This window comes from Glandiceps talaboti, chromosome 12, assembly GCF_964340395.1.
Source record: "Glandiceps talaboti chromosome 12, keGlaTala1.1, whole genome shotgun sequence".
Classification (NCBI taxonomy): Eukaryota; Metazoa; Hemichordata; class Enteropneusta; family Spengelidae; genus Glandiceps; species Glandiceps talaboti.
This window is the reverse complement of record NC_135560.1, coordinates 5,953,556-5,977,597: the sequence shown is the minus strand read 5'-3', so window position 1 is coordinate 5,977,597 and position 24,042 is coordinate 5,953,556. Positions and strand designations below refer to the sequence as shown.

General features: G+C 35.8%; 2 protein-coding genes across 2 annotated transcripts in view; both read left to right on the top strand.

Annotated features, from left to right (window-relative positions):
* The window catches only part of LOC144443654 (alkaline phosphatase-like), a 9,350-nt gene extending 8,241 nt beyond the window's left edge, over positions 1-1,109 (top strand). The window contains exon 9 of the mRNA XM_078133196.1: positions 748-1,109. Within this exon, the coding sequence (XP_077989322.1) occupies positions 748-1,109 (362 nt within the window). The remainder of the gene's footprint in view (positions 1-747) is intronic.
* A 1,516-nt stretch (positions 1,110-2,625) lies between these two features.
* Positions 2,626-19,652, top strand: LOC144443257 (alkaline phosphatase-like). Its single transcript, XM_078132687.1, has 9 exons — positions 2,626-2,819; positions 13,298-13,521; positions 13,883-14,057; positions 14,786-14,964; positions 15,554-15,758; positions 16,541-16,681; positions 17,276-17,467; positions 18,342-18,479; positions 19,027-19,652. The coding sequence occupies exons 1-9, from the start codon at positions 2,744-2,746 to the stop codon at positions 19,332-19,334; spliced, it is 1,638 nt and encodes a 545-aa protein (XP_077988813.1). The 5' UTR covers positions 2,626-2,743; the 3' UTR covers positions 19,335-19,652.
* Positions 19,653-24,042: the final 4,390 nt, after the last annotated feature.

The following is a 24,042-nucleotide window of genomic DNA, read 5'->3' as shown; positions in this document are numbered from 1 at the left end:
GACATTCATATATATATATATATATATATATATATATATATATATATATATATATATATATATATATATATATATATATATATATATATATATATACATATATATATATACATATATATATATATATATATATATATATATATATATATATATATATATATATATATATTGTTAGCGAGGAATATATACCTCGGTGAGTATCAATCTGCTAAGACAGTGCTCTATACCGCAGTGGCAGAGCGTAATAGTTTTACTATATATATATATATATATATATATATATATATATATATATATATATATATATATATATATATATATATATATATATATATATATATATGATACTCATTTAAGTATCTCACTGGAGAGAACAGTGCTATATGCATTTATTAGTAGCAGGGCATTATAAGCTTAAAAGGAATAAGGATGTCATAAGTTGTTCCTCGTAGTTTCACGCTTCTTCAGCAATCGCCTAATGATCGCTGAAACTCCGAGTAACGACTTATAACAATGTCATCTTTATTCCTTGGATTAAGTCGCTGTCTGTCTGTCTGTCTGTCTGTCTGTCTGTCTGTCTCTCGTTCTCTCTCTCTAATAGAGTAAATACGATATAGAAGCCGTGTGTATAAGATGAACAAAAAAATGACAGAATCTATTGTTCTATTCGATAGTGCTTTACCTTAGTACCAATTTGTAAAATATCTGAAGTCAATAGTCAATTTTCTTTATGAATTCCTCCCGTAGAGACAAACTCTTATCATCAACAAGCAACAATCCCTGATACTTCAGAAAGTCATGCTGGGGAAGACGTTGCTATATACGCTGACGGACCAATGGCACACTTATTTCACGGTGTCCACGAACAGAATTACATCGCCCACGTTGTCATGTACGCCGCATGTCTTGGAACGTCTACTGAACATTGCACAACGCAAGCAACCGATCCGCCAGCGGCACTCACAACCGACCCGGTTGACGACACAGACGATTGCGATCCCGAGGATTCAACTTGTGGCGCCACTGACATTAAAATCAATGTCTGGGTTTTCCTTCTCCTTTTAGTGCCCATTTACATGAATGTAATGAATCGTCCGGGTAAACTGTAACTCTTGCCATAGATCTTGGAGAGGGCGTCAGGATGGGAGTGGAGGTACTCCCTAAATTATTAGATGTGGGTATGCAGTCCAAGTTCAAAACATGACCCATATACATGTATAATCCAGCAAAGAATCCAGACCCAATTCTTTAGAATTTCCAGTCACAATAACCCAGTCCGTTACCTTTATTCTGATCCTGTGAAGATATTTCTGAAGTATAAAGACGTTTCCTATATTATTGATCCCATGATTAGGAAATTTTCAAACGAAAATTCGACCCATGTTTAGAGATTTGTATCCTGAAAACATGACTCATTTGGGCGACAAGTACCCATATACCTTTCTATGGGGGTACCCCCACCCCCCAGTCAGGGTCAGTGCCCTTGCTTATAATTTCATTTCAAGAAATCTACTAGTATCAACCCATACAATTTTGACCTTGTTGGCTTTCATCAAAGTTGTATTAACTAATGCATGCCATGTGCAAATAACATCTGCGAGCTGCACTACCTGTAACTGGGATGTTATTTTTCGATCAGACAACCAACAATATATTCACTGAAAATTGTTAAACGGCCTCAGACTATAATTAGACATTGTACATGCCAATTACAGGTATATTTTATCTATAAGTAGTATAGTAATAAGTTGAATTCGTAATTTATAGAGGGCGCTGATTTTTTGGTGGGACCCACAAAATCAGTTTGCTGAATTGATGAATGTTTCGACCTACTATGTGTACTACTAAATATATATGTTTACCTATGTGTGAGTCAATTACTGTGCTGTGGTGTACTACATTACAATTTAGACGCCATTATATCTGACAAAACTTTAAAAAACAAAAAAAATAAAAACGTTCAAGTTACTGCTAATGCAGCTTTAACTTAAGTCTTACATTAGAACGATTTCGTATGCTTTCTTATCGTCAGGATTTGTTATGAAATCATGGTAGGCGCTGCAGATATTGTACAGGTGCATAAATCCCATAGTTATATCGCCACCAAGTGTTAGAAATTGGTGAATGTCCTTGTCGCATTTTTTCAAAAAAACCATAAAATTACTATATTATTAATAGATGAACATTTAGCAAGTTTAAGGCCAAATTTGAAAATCGCAAAGTCTCTTGTTAATATATCACGATCATTGTAAGTTATAAGAACGGATTTTATCAAAATATTAAATGACACCTAAAAATATGTATACTATCGATGAAATGTAGTCTGCTCGTTTGAGCATAACAAAGAATTAAACGTATACTAGCTTTGTGTACAATCTCGTTTTGTGAAAAGGCTAATCGATTCCACTATGTGTTTGTGACATTGCTTGGGCTCTATAAGTGTAGACTGGTGTTTTCTAACACGAAAACATCAACATATCATAAAGGTGTGTGAGTTGTCTGACATTAGTGACTAAGCAAAAATTCGATTTTCGTCTCTATGGTAACCATCTACATGGTTTGAAACCCCGCCCCACTCCGCTAGCGTGTCCACGACCGACAGATGTGTTAAACAGTTGACGGGCGATGACAGCGTTCACATGCGCAGACTGGACAACTGTATTTTAAGATCGAAATGACTGGTACAGCAGCATGAAGTGGTCACCGCAGCTATTATAACAGTGACAGACATGATAGACTAGCGATGAAGGCGGAGAAGATGAACTCTGTCATCCGTGTGTGTCTTGTTTGTCTCATCGCCATTGGCATAAACGGCCAGCGTAAGTACACTATTTTATAAAACGTAGGTTTATTTCAAACATGTCTCTACTGAGCTTGTTCCGTGTTATTACCACAATACATTAGCACAATGCATTCACCTATGTAAACAAAACAGGTACGTTTTATATGGCATATTTTTATGCGGTGGTTGTATTTCACAACTAGCACACGGTCTGCTAATTTAGGTTAACATTGAAGTGCTGTTTTTAAAGAGTCGGGTTTCAAAACATATAACCACGTGTATATATACAGTTTGCAATTTGATTGAACGAATTGGACTTTTCATGTCCCTTGGAAAACTTTAGCCGAAAAAATGTAGTCAGACCTAATTTGAGGACACATGAACGGTCTGTAACCCAACACAAGTCTGCCAAAACAACACATTATTTGGCTCAATAGAGCTGATATCAGTTGACCCTTTTTGTTGTATTACCCTGTACAAATCATGTATTCTCTAGGTCACCTTACACATTCTTAACATGCCTACTATAAAGCAGACACACAACGTAAACACGGTTTTTAGTAATGATGGGCATAGACTGGGACGTGGGCCAAGGTTTCGATAATGCTGTGATTTTAGCATATCAAAGTTGGGTATGCTATACATGTTAAACATAGCACAAAGGGGGCATGAACTGCGCGTCCTTATCTTCTTTTACTATACAGTATACAGTCCACATCAATAATACCCTGGGCGTTTATGCCATTATGTCAGACTAGAGTGTTCGGTTGTACGTCATGGTCGAACTACTGACATATGTTGTTACGAAACATGACATGGTGTACTGTATTGAGGCATAATTACTACCGGGGTTGAGATAATGGCTTTCGTCCAATTCTTGACGTCGAAAATTAGAGATTCGATCAGTACATGTGCTACGTGTCCTTGTGTTCGACCTTCGTCAACCTTTGTATATACTCGGACGACAGTTCAAAGTACTGGATTCAAAGAATGGATCAAATTTAATATAACTCAGTCGTGTGATTTCTTCATCCCAGATATTTATTGATACAATTAAAATAAAGAGTGAAATAAAATAAATAAAAAGTAAAGTCATATGCATTTCTTCCACCTAGACATATTACGCTTTATTAAGCACACACATACTTGATTTATCACCATAATGACATTACAAATTGTGATTTCCAACAAATACTAGTATATCACTTCAGTCTACTGTTATATGTCAGTTTCCATTTATTACAACACTGGCATTACACATTGTGACTTCTCCAATCAAATATTATATCATTTCAATCTCTTGTAAATGTCAATTTTCCATTTGTTGTTGTCTGGCTGTATTCTACAAACCCATAGGATTATTCCATGACACGCGACATCTGTGGCTATTTTTATTTATTGAAAAGAGCTATGTTTAGAAACAAGTGGTGACATGCTAGTATGTTACATACATGTCCATGTACACTTAATAATGGCCCTTGTCTGTTGTCCCCGCTCGCCACACTGCAGTCTATTGAATTATTATCCCCGTCTCCCTAATCATAGCAAATAATTCACGGGTAATTAGAGAGGTGCAGAAGACTGTAATTCGACCCAGAGTATGATTGTGGTTGACATTAAAACCACCAGGGAACCGTGACGTCACGTGATTGAAATGTAGAAAAAGATAATATCTAATTACTTTAGTATCGGATAACGTCAGTATCCAAGTTGTGAGTTCGACCTTGGAGTCGTCCCTCACTAATGTACACCTTAAACGAGTTTTTTTTTTCCCGAACAAAGTTATTGACAGGGTCATTGATTCCTTGAACTTTGGAACAAGAAAGTGATGTATGAAGTCAACCGTATCATGCATATGTGATATGGTTTGACATATGTTATCAGTAAATGACACATGGGGGATTTGCTTTATCGTCGTGTGCAGTGATACAATTAGAAGACAAACGGAAAAAAAACAATTATTATGTAAATACAATCAGCTAAATGAACAATGTTATTAAAATGTTTTGGTTGGGTGACTCCGATTCGATCGAAACTTAGTCAAATCGCGCTATTTAATAGATTCAGTTGAATTCAACATATCAAATTATCATAAACCCAAAGAATACTTTACTATTCAATGTACATTTCAACCCTAGAAATTGACGATTGGATTCATAGGCCTTATAAGCAATGCCAACAGCCGTAGTAGTTGTAACGGCTAGCTTTTTGTATAGTCATTTTAAAAGGAAAACGTGCAAATCTTCCAAAGTACTGTGAGTACTAATGATTGCGAGCTTCCCCTCCCTAGATCTAAAACCTCCAGTTCTTATTTAATACCGACCAGTTTGATCACAGACGTCTACGGTTTCATTTAGCAAGCTAATACACATAATAGATTTTCCACACTTCCAGTAGTAAGAGGATTTAGTTCTTATCTTAGAAGGGTTACTTCCTAAATGTCATCTATTTTTAACTTTGTTGGGCTGATAACATTTTATCTTAACAAGGTTTCATACGTGGTTACAATGATCAATGTCGACTTAGACGGACATGTGCCAACTTTAGAAACCATGTCTATCTCAATATTCTATATTTACATTAATTTCATAGCGTCGTGCCCATACCTAATTTTGTGACTTGCAATGAGTTATGAATCTCCATATATTTGTACTTTGCCCTACAATCATGAGGTCGGTGATAATGCTGTAGTATACACAAACAAATACTTGAGATATTCATTTGGTTTTTCCTAAATAACACGGTGCTACAAATCTCATAGTTAACTATTGATAAGGAAACATGCACATTAGTAAGAATAACGTGCCTGGAGCCTTGTGTCCTTTGCAGTAAGTGTGTCATGGCAGCCAATGAAGTAGGACAAACTCAAACTATGTTATTAGCCGCATTACCAATCGCCCAAGAAAAACAAAATAGCGCGAAATTACAACGTGCAACATAAAAATTAATAGTCTATTTGTATCAGGTACGTGCGTGCGTACATACATGTACCTTGTATATGTAAGCTTGACTTTTTGAAGATGTGTGAGTCTAAATATGGATTCACAAAATGAGTGGGATTGATGAAAAAAAGTCACAATACAAAATATTCGGTCACTCATTCGACTAAAACTGTCGCAACTTTGAGCTGTTTGACAAAAAAACTGGTCTAATGTGGCACGGGCTATCTATTTCCAAGGGTTCAGTTCGCGTCCACGCAGATTAGGGAAATGTCAAATTCTGGAAATACTCGATTTCTTTTAAGGAAAGGCAATCGTCGTAAAGATATAATAAAGTTATTTTTCCTAGTCTTTAAAATATTCTTAAATAAATTATTAATAGTTCCAGTCACATTTCATAATCCTTTAAATTTGCACCAACTGAATTGATGGGCTTTTCAGCATAAAACATCGATTAAACTGTCACGTGATATTTTAGTGTAATGTTACATTTAATGTGAATGTATGTCTTAGATGGCATTAAAATAGTCTTCTGGCGTTTTAGTCACAGTTGAAGGCATAAATTGGTCTGTCCGCAATATTTTAGTACTCGTCTTATTTCATCAAATCGTTCATGCATTTCGCCTGAATACGTGGTTCTGCTAATGGAAAGTGATGGATATACTTCACAGAACTGTATAAAACAGACTATGTTTCCAAAATATGTGCCCAAGTAAAGAGACAAACCCAAACATATTACTACACTAAAAAGTGCCTGTGTGGTTTCCTCGTGGGCTGTGTGTGCATATGGCTAGATCAGTCAGCAATAACACGTTTATTTTAGCGACTTAGTTTGTGTCCCTGTTAAGGGAAAGATCTAAAGTTATTACCACAATAGATATACTCTAGTGGTTTGCGCGTGACTCACAGGCAGCCTCAGAACATCACATCGCTAAAAGGGTTGTTTTGTATGTACCGATATCTACTACATAATTGTACTCGAATACCCTTGTACTGTGGGTCCTCATCGACTCCATATGGCCACACAAAAGTTTTACGTGTCTGTGATAGGGCAAATCATTTGTTAACGTGTTACTGCGATGACTCGTGGCATCGCAATAAAACGGAACATGGCAGTAACACGTCAGCAAATGATTAGCCCTATGTAGTCTATGAGGGCCCACACTGCCCCACAGTACAATCGTATTCTTGTACAATTATGGGGTAGATACCCGGGAGTAGATATCGGTACATTGAAAACAGCTAATAGGGATGCTCCCGGGGACTGTGAGAGAGTCTATAGTTGTGCATGGATAGCTCAGTCAGCTTTACCACATTATTCAGATTAGGAGAAAAGATAGAGTCATTTCACCTAATAGTATATAAATATTTAGAATATCAGCCACCAGATACAGTTACCCTAGTTGCGTTACTTGTAATGACTTTATTAAGACTGTTCATCGATTTTACTGAGATCTAATTATCTGTCACACTATACCCAACTCATGATGAATGGGACATCATGAGAAACCTGATAAATTCTAGTCTATGGTACGACGATGTACAAATATGAGAAAACTGCAGCAACACTACCAGTTACAACTGGAACGGCTTTTTAAAAAAGTGTTTTGTTAGATACATTTGTATAATGACTTACTCGTCATAATATTGTATACAATGAATAGTATTGAATCCTGTGGGTAAACACATTTGTGTAGCACTAGCAATACACATAGTATGGTGCAATATATCCAATCATATTGATTTTTTGGTCCGCACCCTAAAATCACCCCCCCCAAACTCGATCGTGATTTCAACCTGATACTGTACTCTTTTGGGATAAAATCGACCTATAATTAACAAATACAATGTCTAACTATTAGTATTTTAACAGTTACAGCTCGTCACAGTGAAGTCTGGTTTTTATTCTAGCTACATTTCATTACGTTTTTGGGGAATCCAGAAAAGAAATTTTCACCAATTCTACAAATCTCTCTGAAATAGATTGATACAAGAAATCTGTCTTAGAATATGCCTACTATACACTGGAGCGAGACATTCTACGAAACAAAACAGAGTTAGGAGGTAAACATCTCTTTAACCCTAGCCATGAGGCTATTTAAAGAGAAGGGCGGAAAGTTATAGTTTCACAGTGACGTTACTTTCACTTGACGCAAACAACTTCAAATATAAACTCAAGGAAACTATCATTGTCACTAATTAAGCTGAGATGCATTGTCATTACCAAAAGTAACAGCGGAATTTGATATTAAAGAACACTACAAGCGAAATCTACCTCGTGAAAAAAGTAAAAACAACTTTTGAAAACTTGAATCGAATACTGAGATACGTCACATTATGTTCCCCCCCATTTACATTGTTTAAACTTTCTACTCTTCATAAAGGCTTTAATCGCATTATGTGACGACTTAAAGTTCAAAACATGTACAATAGTGTGGTATTTCCTCGGTGTTTATATCCGGCATTACACCAGACTGCCCGCCGTTGGCCAAATTACAAGTCCTCCCAGTTATTCAACCACGGTAATCATGGTAATACAATACACATATTATATGTAATGCTATCCGACCAGATTTCTTGTAATGTTGGCATCATTACAAATTCATCATATTTGAGGTGACAATCGATACCAATAGATCATTAGAATTGTGGTTTCTGTTTATGAGGCCGCGATTGTGATGAAATCACTAACTTGGCGGTAAGGCCAGCAATAATAAAGTTATCCCAACCCATAGCTCCGCTCACATAGCTACTTAGTGTTATGGCTAGCTCCGGTATGCCATATGCGTGCATGTCAATCTTGAAACTACAACTCCGACGGTCTCCCCGACATAAAACCAGATTAGCCGTTGACATTACTATCATCTCAGGTTACTATGGCTTTTTCTCTAGTGGTCTTGGATAACTTGCATGGTTTCGGTACTTTCATTTTGAAAGTGGTCATGTGGATGAGAATTGGGTATTTATTTTGGAACTTTATGATATGATATGATAACAGATTTATATAGCGCCTGGTATCCATTTAAAATGTTCACTGGCGCTTTAATTGATAGACAACTGTTGTATGTTTTTGTACGTATACTCTAACAAAACAATGTGAAATAACATACGCCAAGTTCTTGTTTGTAACTGAATAAATTGCAAAACAATGTGTAAAATGTTTGTTATTGTACGTACAATAAGAAACTATTTACACTTCTTTTTGCAGTGTATTGAGTAGAAAAACGTAGTAATGTTGTCAAAATAAATACCTAATTCTCATCCATATGCCCATTTTATCATTCGAGACAAATTTGCACAGTAAACATCTTGAGTACACATATGTTTGACACATAACTATTCTGACCTTCATATGTGACAACTTACTGAAAAATGACGTGCACATTTTATCTGGGTCTCACTTTTATTTTAATATATGCAGTATGTTAATAAGCCCCGAGGTCTTTTTTAATCATTTATTTTGCACGTAAAGTAAGTTTTATGTGGGGAATAAAAAGGAAGAAACTTTAATTTATTTATTTTATGATTGTGAATTTGTTATGTAGTTTGGGATGGATTTTATGTGTTATGGGAAGGAAAGCAGGACTTATTAATATTCCAAATGCAAGACAAATCATCCTAGGCCTAATAGGTGATGAACAACTGTCATTATTATTGAATTTTGTTATTCTTGTTGCTAAGCAATATATTTATATTTCAAAGTTTAGAAAACAAAAAAACAGATTTGATGGCGCTGCGTACATAAAATAGAAAATTGTAAACATTTCCATTCATGAAAAAAGTAGTATCTTTGTAACAAGTCCAATAAAAACGTCATTAAATATTTAAAAGAAAGTTTTATGTCGTGAGTATATAGTTAATTGTTGTTACTTCAAAAATGAGGCGATAAAAGTACTGGATGCCTTGTCACAGAATGTCATTTGGAGCATGAATTACTATACAATGATATTGATAAAATCCACTTCTGTTGATGTTAGCGTCACTCAGTAACAAAACGTGACATATGGTAGTTGCAATAAATTGGCACCTCATTGTGAAAATGTTTGACATATTATAGTTAAGGACGATCGCACTATGTCGCATAAGGTCAACATTAACAAACGAACATCATTCGTTGGGTCAACCCCCCCCCCCCCCCCCCCCCCTTCCCCTAAACGAGCACTCACAAGAGCGACATCAAACATTCATATGTGATGTAAACTATGATGAAAACTGTAGCGGTCAATCACACCATTATGGTCGAAGTATAATATAAAAACATGATAATTGTAAACATTAAAATACTACCAGAAACCCAGCACCATATCTCACATTAGAAGTAAATTTTCATCAACTTATCAATATCTCAGTAGTAAATACAAAAGCTGTTATCATTGAAGGAGTAAAAGTTATTTCCGTCAAAATTTGGTTAGAAGTACGAAAATGAAGTTCACGAATTCCCTTGTCGACAGTCCCCTAGACCCATAAACGAACGTAGTTTACTTATTGAGCTTGGGTGACATTGTGAGCACATCCCTTTAATGGAACGTCGTGACCATACCATTGTTTTCTAGATGCCGGAATACTATAAATTTCGTTAGGCAGTGTTGTGGACGTGTTTCGATGCCGAGATACTAGCTTTAGTAACAAAACACGGCATATGGTAGATATGACAGATTTACACCCTGAATGGAACGTTATGCTCGTGTTGAAAAAAATAAACAATACCATCAATTCGGTTCAACAATAAATGTAACATGTGGTACACGCGATAAATTTACACCGTATATGTAACATCACGACGGTTTCACGAAGCGGAAACACACGAAATTTCGTCCCGTAACAAAGTATATCACGTGGTAGGCCTAGATGCAATAGATTTAAACCGTAAATGGAACATAGACCTAGCTAATCCCGATCGGCGGTTATTCCCGACATTCATAACTTTTTAATACGCGCGTACAGCAAAATTGCCCTGGATGACCTATGACTGTTTTTTTGTAGATCTTTAAGAATAGAAAGTATACATACAGTTTTTAAATGCGCGTATTTTGGTGCGCCACTGCGTTCAAATGTCATTCACGTGTATCCTATATAGGATACAAACGATTACATCTGGATTACCCCATTTCAGATATTTATCCCAGTTGAGGTAAGCGCGTATCCCCCGATCGGTGGTTATTCCTGACTGATCACCTCAGACCGTAACAAATGTCCTTAGCAACCATGACCCCACACATAGCAACTACACACAAAACTAATTCTTTCTCAAAGGAACCATTCCCACGAAATCACATACGCTACAGTACCATTGGCATATTTTTCATGACTTAGCTTCAAGTGAGACTACTGGAATATACGAAACATAGAATTTTATAGACCAATATTTTATCTATTCGTTTTAGAATCAAGAACTATTGATGATAAACAATTTGCATATTTTAATATACACAGTCTATTAATATTCAGAAAAAAGTAAATCTGCATCGATTGAACACCCTTTATCTCTGACTTATGACAGTCATAATAGTCCCTAGCAACCATGACCCAGCATATAGCAATTGTACACGTATGCATATATGTAATCTAATAAGTGCTAACATTATTTACCCTTGATATTATCAAAGTCAGAGAAACAGGAGAAATCATTAACTTTTGTGCATCATCAATCTTCTTCAACCTTATTACAATTTGAATCGAAATAAATTGATCCTTAAAATTCAAGGCCATCCATCCTCTGATTTATCATAATACTAGAATGACATGACACTTTAGTCTCCCTGATAAATAAATTATCCCCATATGGATCTATTTGTACATATATTGACGCCTTCTTTTAACAAACTCCGGGTAGGAAGTAATCGTACGCTGTTTGAACACACATCACTATAGATAAGCATACAGTGATGATATCAAAGATAAATATGTGTTAAGGTGTGCCTCGCTGACAACATGTGAAATATTTTCATTTGAAAGAAAAGGGGTCGTACAGTTTTGTTGGATACTGTTTTAGTAAAGTAAGTCTGTGTGTATGTATGTATGTATGTCTGTCTGTCTGTCTGTCTGTCTGTCTGTCTGTCTGTCTGTCTGTCTGTCTGTCTGTCTGTATGTATGTATGTATGTATGTATGTATGTATGTATGTATGTATGTATGTATGTATTAGGTCTTTCTCCTTTCTTGGCCATTGAACTCGTGTATAATAATAATTAATCTCCCCATCTCCCCTTCTTTTCATCTCTCTCTCCCCCTCCCTCCTCCTCGACAACCTCGAAACTAATAGGTTAACGAAATGGTTGGTATTATTTGATCACAGATATTATGAACGACATTGACCACTTAAGGGCAAGCAGACAGCAGCTGTGACTTAGCCTAAGTCGATTACTCTGCCACTTTCTACGGCAATGTAATGCAATTTATTAGCCATCAAATATTTACTAGTATTGATTACATCTGAACATCCCAATCACAAAACAGCATTACATTGTCAGTTTGTTATTCACTCAGCATGAATCGATTTAGCGTAACAAATTAAATCCATGGTAAGGGGTTGCAATCACAGCGGCAATTGAATAAAAATCCGTTTTACATTCTCTCTCTCTCTCTCTCTCTCTCTCTCTCTCTCTCTCTCTCTCTCTCTCTCTCTCTCTCTCTCTAATATTTGTCTCTCTCTCTAATATTTGTCTCTCTCTCTCTCTAATATTTCTCTCTCTCTCTCTCTCTCTCTCTCTCTAATATTTGTCTCTCCCCCCCCCTCTCTCTCTCTCTCTCTCTCTCTCTCTCTCTCTCTCTCTCTCTCTCTCTCTCTCTCTCTCTCTAATATTTGTCTCCGACCCTTTGTTGTCTGTGTGAATGTGTGTGTGTGCGCGCATGTGTGTGCGTGCGCTCATTATTTGACCTCCATACTAGGATCTAGGAATAAAATATTCAGGTATTCAGCACGTGTATTAATATGTTGGTGAGTTATTGGTAAAAAGACAAATTAAAAAACAAAGTAGAGACAATATGATAGAATGATTGAGTACATTTATTGATATTATAATCTAATATTGTTGATAAGTAATTATACAGGAATGTCAAAGGTAATTAAATCATTTCGAAAATAAATAAATGAACACAAGATATATATGTTGACATTGACCAACTGCATCTACTGTCAGGTCATATAATTACCCATAGTCAAGTTATTGTCGTAAAAACAACATACCACTTTTTGGCAACGCTAAGACACACTCCAAGTACGCAAAAATACACTGGAGAGTGTGCTTTTAATTTACTTGTTATTATCAAGATCTCTTTCAATTTTTCAGCATTTTTTCTCTGTTATTTTTGTAATAGGCAGTTATACTGTAATGGGTGACCAAGTACAGTTCGGGAGTACTTTAAATTTTCTCCCATTATTCACGTCCGTGCAGAAGTTCATACAACGTCCGTACAGAAAAAAATGGAAGATCGCCCTCAGCGGTCGTTTCCTATCAAGTATTGACACGATTTCAAATGCATGAAATGTATATACTGTAGCCTGAGATTGATTGTTAATTGCCCGCTTGGCTTACTTGCATAGCTACTAATTTTCCATATACGACTAAATCATTACAGCCCCAGAGGAATGGATTGACCAGGCTGAAGAGGCATTATCAAATGCACTGAAATTACAAAAATTGAACACAAACGTGGCAAAGAATGTCCTCTTCTTTATCGGAGATGGAATGGGTGTCGCCACAGTATCATCAGCTAGGATATTGAAAGGTCAACTGAAAGGCAATACTGGGGAGGAAACCGTTTTACACATGGAAACTTTGCCACATGTCGCACTATCCAAGGTAAACAGTGACTGTAGCTTCTCCTAAGAAGTAGAAATTTATACACAAAGTAATTAAAATGTGCACCTGGAGAAATTGTACCTGAAAGGCATCCAGAATCTGGCATCTACTACTTCAAGTTTAGACCGCTAATAAAACGGTAATACATATAAGGTAACAACGATAAAGAAAGAACACAAAGTTATATCTTTAGAAAAACAACCCAAAAACTCCAACTTTCACGGCTTTTTATTTAGATGTGATTTTACAGAACTTTGACGTAAATTCTACGTTTTTTTTTTAACGAAATACAGGGTTCTCATGCTATACGTGATTTCTCAGATGAATTTATTATACAGGTACTTTCATTTTTCTGTTTTAGACCTATAACACGAACCAGCAGGTTGCCGACTCGGCGGGAACGGCCACTGCCTTCCTGTCTGGAGTAAAAACAAAAGCAGCGGTAATTGGTGTCCATGATGGCATTATCAAAGGCGACTGTCTCTCCAGCAAGAATTCTTCCATTGATTCAGTATTTAAATTGGCTCAAGACGCTGGTAAGTCTTGCGTCAACTTATACATTTGTCAGGGTATGTGCAAAATAAGTATGAAATAACGTAACCTTCCTGCGTAAATACGAAAATACTGCCTGCCGACCATCATTGGAAGTGTGCTTTTTTGTGTAGTGATCATCCGCCTCGAAGTGTTTCACTAAAAATCGTTAGATATACGCGGAGTAGATACACTGAATTAAAAACTTTGATGTATATGTTTGATATTTGATATGAAATCGTCTGTTTCAATCCGTCAGCTGTAAATGAATACAACGAAATAGTGCGAATCGTTGACGCATACATTGTTATCTGTGTCTGTCTGTCTGTCTGTCTGTCCATGAACGACGAAAAGTCAAAAACTGCTAGGCGGATTACAGTGACATTTTAGGATGATGTTAATTTTAGTGTCAAGTCGGTACATCGTTCAAATGAAATTTGGCAAAAAAATACATTAAAAACCAGACTCCAAAATAATAAATTTGCAGTTAATTGCCGCTTCAGTATGGCCAGTTGGTCATCACGTCGGGCAGAGTTCCATGCGATCCTTATGTTCAAGTGACATCTTTGGGCGGCGATATATTGATATAGACTGCTTTTATGCATAAACAGCTGTAATCTCGTAAACGTCTATATATGGATAGTTAATACATGGACCAGTTTTTATAGCTAATCTGCAGTAGTATCAAGTGCACATGTTTACAATTTGAAATATGATTGTATTTCCACTACAGGTAAATCCATCGGAATTGTGTCCACTACCAGACTTACCCATGCTACACCTGCCGCAGTATACGCACATTCCGCTGACAGAGTGTGGGAAAATAATAACAAAATACCGATTGAACAGAGAATACACGGATGTAAAGACATTGCTTTGCAACTAGTAGAAGGTCCAGGAAAAGATATCAAAGTGAGAACTACTAACTGTCTAAAGATAGAGGGCGAACTTTCAGAATTTGGTGGTCATGCACCTCATGCGGAAACATCTGTGACTAAGTCGCTTCATGATATCAAATTAAAATCACCCTCGTGTTTTACTTTATACTTTCGCGGGAACACTTTTGGCGTTGACTAATCGTCAGATACGTGTGTATTTACACGTAAAATAGAATTTTTGGATGTTTAGATTTTAAATGCTTCTCTTGTCTATTAAAAGTTTGCAAACTTTTATAAATGATTTGAGTTTACCTGGACTGGTACCAGTTTTTTTGGAGATTTTTTGTCAAATGTTTTAAATTTGTTATATATTTCAAACTTGAGGAAGGAAACGGTGGTCAACAGATAACCTTTTTTTATTTATTTTCCCCAGTAACTGGGAAAAATGAAAAAAAGTTACCCTCATTTTTCTCCCCAAAATTTGAAATGAATAATAAATATTTTAAAGATAGGAGACAAAAAGACATTTTCCAAGGGACTGGTGCCAGTCTAGGGTTTACTTAAAATACCTTTAAACCGACGGAAAATGATTTCCTAGTAACACGATTCTGCTAACTTTCTAGGTACTTCTGGGAGGAGGAAGACGAGAATTCTTTCACATTACTTATCCAGACCCAGAATACATGACACTATTTGGTCGACGTACCGATGACCGTAATTTGATAGAGGAATGGCTGGAAAATAGACCACTAAACAGCAATGCGTCGTACGTATGGAACCAAGAACAGTTCGATAAAATAGACCCCGAACACACGGATTATCTATTAGGTAAAGATATTTCCACAATCTGTAAAATACTGGTAATATATATGAATATTATACCCTGTGGTTATATTCATATAATCAAATATTTCCACCGTTGGAAATGTGATCATGAGGTGGCAGTAGTAGTCTTGTGGCCTATAACTATAGCTATCAGGTTTCCTTAGCGCTTGCCTGTCGCCTACAGATACAGGCAGATCTATATCTAGACGAAAGCCAAAATCTGAGTCCATGTAGACAGACTACTGGCGAGTATTGTATGCCACAACTAACTTTTCACGTATTTTAGATTTGGATGTGACAACTTAACATCTTTCAGGACTAGAAACAAAATAATTATATCTTGATTCATCCAAATAAGCAGTGTCATAGTGCCCCCTAGTGTTACAGTATGAGGAAATCGTAGAGCCCAAGGAAAACCTCCGTTTCTCTCTCTCTCTCTCTCTCTCTCTCTCTCTCTCTCTCTCTCTCTCTCTCTCTCTCTCTCTCTCTCTCTCTCTCTCTCTCTCTCTCTCTCTCTCTCTCTCTCTCTCTCTCTCTCTCTCTCTCTCTCTCTCTCTGGTAGGTTATAGTTGACACGTATGTTGTCTTTAGTTTGATTTCCACATTCTACCTCAGCGTGGGCAATATATATATATATATATATATATATATATATATATATATATATATATATATATATATATATATATATATATATATATATATATGAAATTAATACAAAGTACATGTAAGCACGATACAGTTTTAAGGTTTTAAGGAAATGGATATTTCTGGTATCTTCTCAGGATTGTTCGAAAATAGTCACATGCAGTACCATGCAAACAGAGACCAGGATGGAGCAGGCGAGCCGACAATTGCCGAAATGGTGAAGAAAGCTATCAAGATCTTGGAGAAAAATAAGAACGGATTCTTTCTCCTGGTCGAAGGTATGCAACATTTTGTAAATTTGTTTATGTATCACTTCTGTGAAAAAAAATGTGTTTATAGTTTTATTGTGTCTCAGTGTCGATTCTGGTAATTCAGAATAACAAGGGATAGACCCAATAGTCTATCGTCGACACAACAGCGCATGCTAAGGTAGTTTATTTAACGGGTAAGGCTTGCGTCAGAATCTACGGCAGGGGGAGGGGCTGGGGAGAAATTGGGGGTTCAAAGAGAGGCATGAAACTTCTGATCGTCTGAAAGAGGGGTGGGGTGGAGGCAAAGTATTTTGCTCATGATTTGAACCAAATTAAACCTCAAGGGCGGTCATTTATGGAGTAAATTAAAAAATTTCTCACGACTTCGCGAGAAATATATACTTTCTAAATCCTGTATTCAGTGATGAGTTGGTTTGCAGCCATGTATTTGTGTATGCCTTCCTTTGCCTGTCTGTCTGTAATTTCTCCCCAGCCATATATTCTGACCCCAGCCTGAGGTTGTGCATTAAACTGGTTGAAACGTCTACCACATGACATCTTTACTTTGTTTATATAGTTATTATGATCTTCTTTCCATAACTCTCTCTATTTCGTTCTCAGGAGGAAGGATCGACCACAGCCATCATAATGGTGTAGCATACCATGCTTTAATGGACACTATAGCTTTTGACGATGCTGTAGCGGCAGGAATGTCTCTAACCAGTGACTCCGATACTCTCACCATAGTAACAGCAGATCACAGTCACGTGAACACTATTGCGGGATATCCGAGTAGGGGAAATCCAATATTAGGTAAGGTCAACTGTTAGACGATTGTTTTCTGTGTCATTCACACAAGTTCCAATATTACTGGAAGTCCCAAAATGTACACTTTGGGATCACGGATGTCACCAGGAATGCCATCCTACTGTGAGCATAATTAAACCAATATGGTTTAGTTTATATCTTAGTAAACCGAAACTTTGGTTGCCACTGTCGTAAAAGGAGGGCGAGTAAATTTGTTTCATTCTAAATTCTTGTACGTAATATAACGAAAAATATCAAAGAATGGGAGTTTGGTAAATGTGAAGTCACCACAAGAGGTTTTCCCAGAAACCCCAAATAGCCAAACACGTGTCAATAGACGAAAGCAGTGCATAGACGATCAATCAATCAATCAATCAATCAATCAATCAATCAATCATTCAATCATTCAATCAATCAATCAATTTTTTTACAGCGCCGATTTCCAGAGCAATGTTCTGTTCAGTAGCGCTGATTGGCTAAAGCACACCATAGGCTTTGGTTAACAAACTGTTTTAAATAATCAAGGCCGGCTGGAGGCTTGGTGAATGTCAAGTGGCAAAGAGTTCCATAGTTTGGGGGCGACATATGAGAATGAACGACTTCCATAGGTGACTTGTCCGTCATTATAATTTGTTGTTGCAAGCAGATTCTGGAGTTAAGCCATTTTAAAACGGATGAGAACTTCAGTTTTGTTGTCAAGTGCAATAGCACTTCTTTACAAGATTTCAAAGTTGAATTCGTTGCCATGGTATTATATAATCACCCAAAATCATGATAGCAAAAATCATTATATCTTTAAGTCTGACTGAACTTTTCCTTTAGTGGGTTTGACAAAGGTTTCTACGTTTATTCAATGGTTGCATAATCATTACCTTGACAGGTATCAATGACAAAGAAACTGGCCGTGATGGTCTACCCTTCACCACCATTATGTATGCCGATGGTCCTGGTGCAAAATTGGTGCTGGACAGTTTAAATGTCACAGGTCAGCGTCCAAATGCCAGTCTGGAGGACACAGGTAGGTCATGGTGATGAAATGTTCGAATACAATACATAAATACATTGTATAGTTGGATAGAGAACACCACCAGTAATCAAAGTAATTCATTATACATCATTATTATTGATTAAGTCCGGTTACATGTAAAATCTAATGTCAAGGAAGAAGGCGGTCATATGAAAAGAGAATTGAAAGGGAAGTGGAATATGGTGAAGAAAGCAAATTGACCCCTTTCCCTGATCAATTCAATCAGATTGATGCAGTGCATACATCTAAGACAGTTGCTTTATGAGCCAAAAGCAGAATACAATCTTCTGCTTGTCCTTGTAAAATCTTCAGGCCTCTTTACGGCAACGATAAGTTATTTCTTTGATCATACAGTGCACAATCCATGATCATGCAATGCACGATCTGTGATCCTACAGTGCACAATGTCAATGAACATGTATTCTTCATTGTATAATGAATCACTCAAATTTGCATATGACAATAATATTCATTTATATATATATAATATATATATATACTCAACATAAAAAGTTAACAATTATTTTTATCATTGCAGAATCAAAATTGTATGTCCAACAAGCTTTAGTACCGAGGATTGATGAGAGTCATGGTGGAGAAGATGTAGCAATATATGCCCAAGGACCGATGGCACATCTGTTTCATGGTGTCCAAGAACAACATTACATTGCTCATGTTATAAAATACGCTGCATGTCTCAGGAACAATGACAGTTATTGCAAATCAACAGTGTACACATATCAGGCTTCAAAAGCTGCCACTATCAATGTTAATAGTCTCAAAATATTTAGTATTGGATTCATTACATTTTTACACCTCCTACGGTCTTTAAATATTGTTTTATGAAATCAATATTAATATATTATATGTTAAGTTAACATACCAGACATAATTACTTCATTACATTTGGAAATGTTCTTTAATAATTGTGATTTGACATAACAAAAAGCAGCACTAGGAACTTAAATAACAGTAATGGTATTGGCCATGAACAATTGACAAGCCAGTCATTTGTTTTGTTACTCCCCAGTTATTACAATCCCTTCCACGACAGTCACAATTTGATGAGCAATTTGAATCCTAACTTTATCATAAAAAATATACTTAGATAACTTTTGCAGTTTAATGCGCCATGTATATCAGAAATATTTTGAGGAGGGGGATGGGGTGGGGGTGGGGGTGGGGTGGATGATGTCATTGTACTGTGAGCACAGGTGTTGTATTGACAATTTTACCTGATGTCATCAAATCAGACATTATTTATGTAGATCAGATGCTGAACAAAACTTGTAGAAGACCAAAGTAGTGTATATAGTGACATTTTGTGATAGATATGTGGTTTACAACAAGTCACTGGATTACTTCAAACACAGGGTTTTACCAGTACAGCAACAGGGTTGTAACCTATGCTGTGAAATGACTAACAGCTGAAAAGTCAATTTAGTTAGGATAAGTAAGCTAAGTAAACAATCATATCATTTCAAAGTATGGATTTCTTTTAATAACTAATATTTATGTGAGGATGATCTTATTGTGTAGATGGTAGAATATGATATTGTAAATACATTATGACATATTTAGGTTATTAGCAAAATGAACTGAAAATTTTTTATTTAAATTTACTTAGTATGTGTGACAAACTAAAGTGTCATCATATTATGGCTTCATGCCAATATATGATATTTATGTGAGGAATACCTTATTGTGTAGATGGTAGACATATGATATTGTAAATACAATATAACACATTTGGTATTAGCCAGTCTTGTAATCCAGAGTATGTATTTGGCTCTTTTTTTGTAAATTTGATTGAAGTACTGTATAAGTTGTTATGTCCATGTAGGACACCTTTAACATAATATAACATAATATTAGCAAGATGAACTGAAAAAAATGTTAATATACTTAATATGCGTAACAGTGACTAAGTACCAACATATAACTTCAAAGTGTGTTTTCATGCTTGTATCTAATATTTGTGTCAGGGTGGTCTGAATTTTGTAGAAGGTAGACAAATAAGATATTCCAAAGATATCATGATACAGCCAGAATTGGCCAGATGAACTGAACAAACTGTTAACATGCTTAAAATAAGTCACTAGCTAAGTAAATACCGTCACATCACTTCAAAGTGTGGTTTCATTTTCATACTGATATCTTAGCATTTGTGTCAGGATGGTGTTTTAATGTGTAGAAGTAGACATGTATGTTCTAAATATGGTACAACATGTTCGTAATAGGGAACTTGCAATCCACAGACTTAGCATGCTCAGACGCAAAGGACTATGGGACTATCTGAGGATATCATATACCTAATCTGTAGCTACCGATAAAATAACCCTCCCACAATGGTCAGGGCGACTATGAATTGATCATTTGTGGTTACAAACAATATCACAATATTGTTCATAATACTAATTGATTAGCATTTATTATCACATTTCTCATGATGCAACATTCAACATGGTGGGTTTGCAAGTTCCCTATTAGTATGTAAGGTGGACTCCTAAGGGATAATAAAGGTATATCTTCTCATATCCATACTTTACATATCCTTGCATCATGACTGGTGTGTATACCTGCAGTGGTGTTATACACTGCAAAGGAATGCAATAATATTTTAAATAAAACCTGAATAAATAAACTGAACAATTTTTATCAGATGTATAATTTTTTTCCTTCATTCTAAAGAGGATGGGCTCGGTTAAAGAGAACTATGTTTTTATACAGAAGTTATGACTTCCCATTCCATGGTGTATTAACCAACAAGCTCACATTCTAAATGATAATTGCAGTGATTCACAAGTAATCATGTATTTACAAACAAACTTACATATACTAATAATCCACTTCTATATCAAGGGCAACTATGTATAATGTTGCAAATTTCCTGTTGGCTGTCACTGTGGTAACAATAAATAAAACATTGCTTATGCAATTTTCCTGTTACTCATGTCTGGTGATGTTTGACTTTATTTGGTTCACACACACACACACACACACACTAACAGACATTTCTCGATGCCTAAAGCACTACTGAGCTTCTCAGTTTAGTTGTGCTAAAAACAATAACAAAACAAACTTTTGCAGGCAATAATCAAGTTTGATAAATTTAAGTTTTTATTTGTATTATACTATTAATACATACATGTTATATTATAAAATATATATATGTGTGTGTGTGTGTGTGTGTGTGTTTGTGTATACATTCCTATTCATATAAACATTCACACAGAATATCATAGCAATAATATTACCACAATATGAGCATTTACATCTCCAGATTTGTAGATAATTCACTCTCCTGATATCAAGCTGATTCCTACCCAAACCTGATCTATAAATGTCCATAGTGGGATTAATGTTGTAGAACATTGTATGATACTATCACAGTACGCTGCTCCAAGATCTAAATATTCCATACCTTGATATCTGAATCATATGTTGATATCTGAATGTTCAAAAGTCTGCTATCTAAATATTCCAACTTCTGAAATATAAGTTTCCCATAGCTGTTATCTGAATATCGCTTGCTGAATATCTGAATATGTAACTGCACAGTATCTAAAATTCCTCACTTGACAGCTAAATATTCCATATCTTGATATCTGAATCATATGTTGATATCTGAATGTTCAATAGCCTGCTATCTAAATATTCCAACTTCTGAAATATAAGTTTCCCATAGCTGTTATCTGAATATCGCTTGCTGAAGATCTGAATATGTAACTGCACAATATCTAAAATTCCTCACTTGACAGCTAAATATTCCATACCTTGATATCTGAACTATGTTGATATCTGAACGTTTAATAGTGTGGTATCTAAATTTTTCCATCTCTGAAATCTAAGTTCCACATTGCCAATATCTGAGTCTGCCATTGCTTTATATCTGAATATTGCTCATGAATATCTAAATAGTCAATCACTTGATATCTGAATATTCCTCACTTGATATCTGAATATGTTATATGCTGATATCTGATTATTCCACAGCTTGGTATCTAAATATCCAATTCTCGAGCATATTAGTTTGTCATAGCTTGGTATCTAAATATTTTGTTGCTTGATATCCAAATATTCCTCATGGTATCTGAATATTTCATAGATTTGGTATCTGAGTATTTCATAGATTTGGTATCTGAATATTTCATAGATTTGGTATCTGAATATATCTGAATATATCATGTAGACTGTCAACAGTCGTCTTGACTTTTTTTCTAATTTAACTTTAATACTATTGTTGCCGCTGAAATTAATAGAATTAAACATGGTGTGCGCAGGATAGGAGGTTCCATAAAGTCAAGATTATATTTTAGGTGTTCAAATCCTAAGTGAGTGAGTAGTGTGAATTCTGTATAGTACTGTACATGCTTACTATTGTATGTTATAGGTTATATATTTGCACACAACTAGTATTTAAATAAAACATTTCAAAAGGTTTTTGAGGAATATGACAAAATATAATCTGCGTCTGAACACAGACTATATATCATGCACTGATATTCAAATGTTCTATAGATTGGTATCTGAATATTTTAGTGTTTGATATCTGAATATTCCTCATTTGACAGCTAAATATTCTATATATTTGAATATTTCATAGCTTGGTATCTCAATATCTGATTCTCATCAATCTAAGTTTTTCATAGCTTGGTATCTGAATAATATATTGTTTGATATCTGAATATTCCATAGCTTTGATATCTGAATATATAATATGCTGATATCTGATTATTCCACAGCTTGGTATCTAAATATCCAATTCTCAAGCATCTTAGTTTTTCATAGCTTAGTATCTAAATATTTTATTGCTTGAATACTCAAAACGGTAATCATGCACACAGCTGGCCAGAATCTAGACAGGAAAGGCATCATCATAGGAACAGTCCACCTTCAATTTGGGGAGTGAAATTTTGGACATGACCTTTGGCAATGGTCAAAGCTACCTAGGGCCATAATAATTGTGAACCATGATCGGCTACAGCCCTGCAAATCATGGGACCTCCCTGGGTGGGTTATTAAATATAAGGCCACTGTTGCACACTGCAATAACGGTAAACAGCCACTTGGGACTAACATAGAAGATGTTTATTGCATTTGTGGAAAGTCAGATGATGGTACACTAATGATTGTGTGTGACACCTGCCTTGAGTGGTTTCACAGTGATTGTGTGGGACTAACAACCAACCAGGCAAAGGCAATAAAGAATTACAACTGCCCCTCTTGCCTTGCCCACCCATCATTAACTCAGTCCCCCAATAACAATTTTTCTCTCTCTCCAGGCATCTACAATATGGCAGACAAAAACAGAAAAAGAACCTGGAAGAATGAAAGAAGAGAAGATCTTGGTAAAATAGGGAGGGAAAAGGAGGACTACATCTGCTACAAAATTAGGAGGGAGGAGAACACCCAACAAAAAGAGATCTGCCTCTTTATAACATACATATCGATTGCCCATATACAAAAGCTGCTGTTGGATCAGTACAACTTGACATTGAAGAGGTGAAGATATTGGTGGATAGATGCAGCACAATAATGTCCCATTAATCAT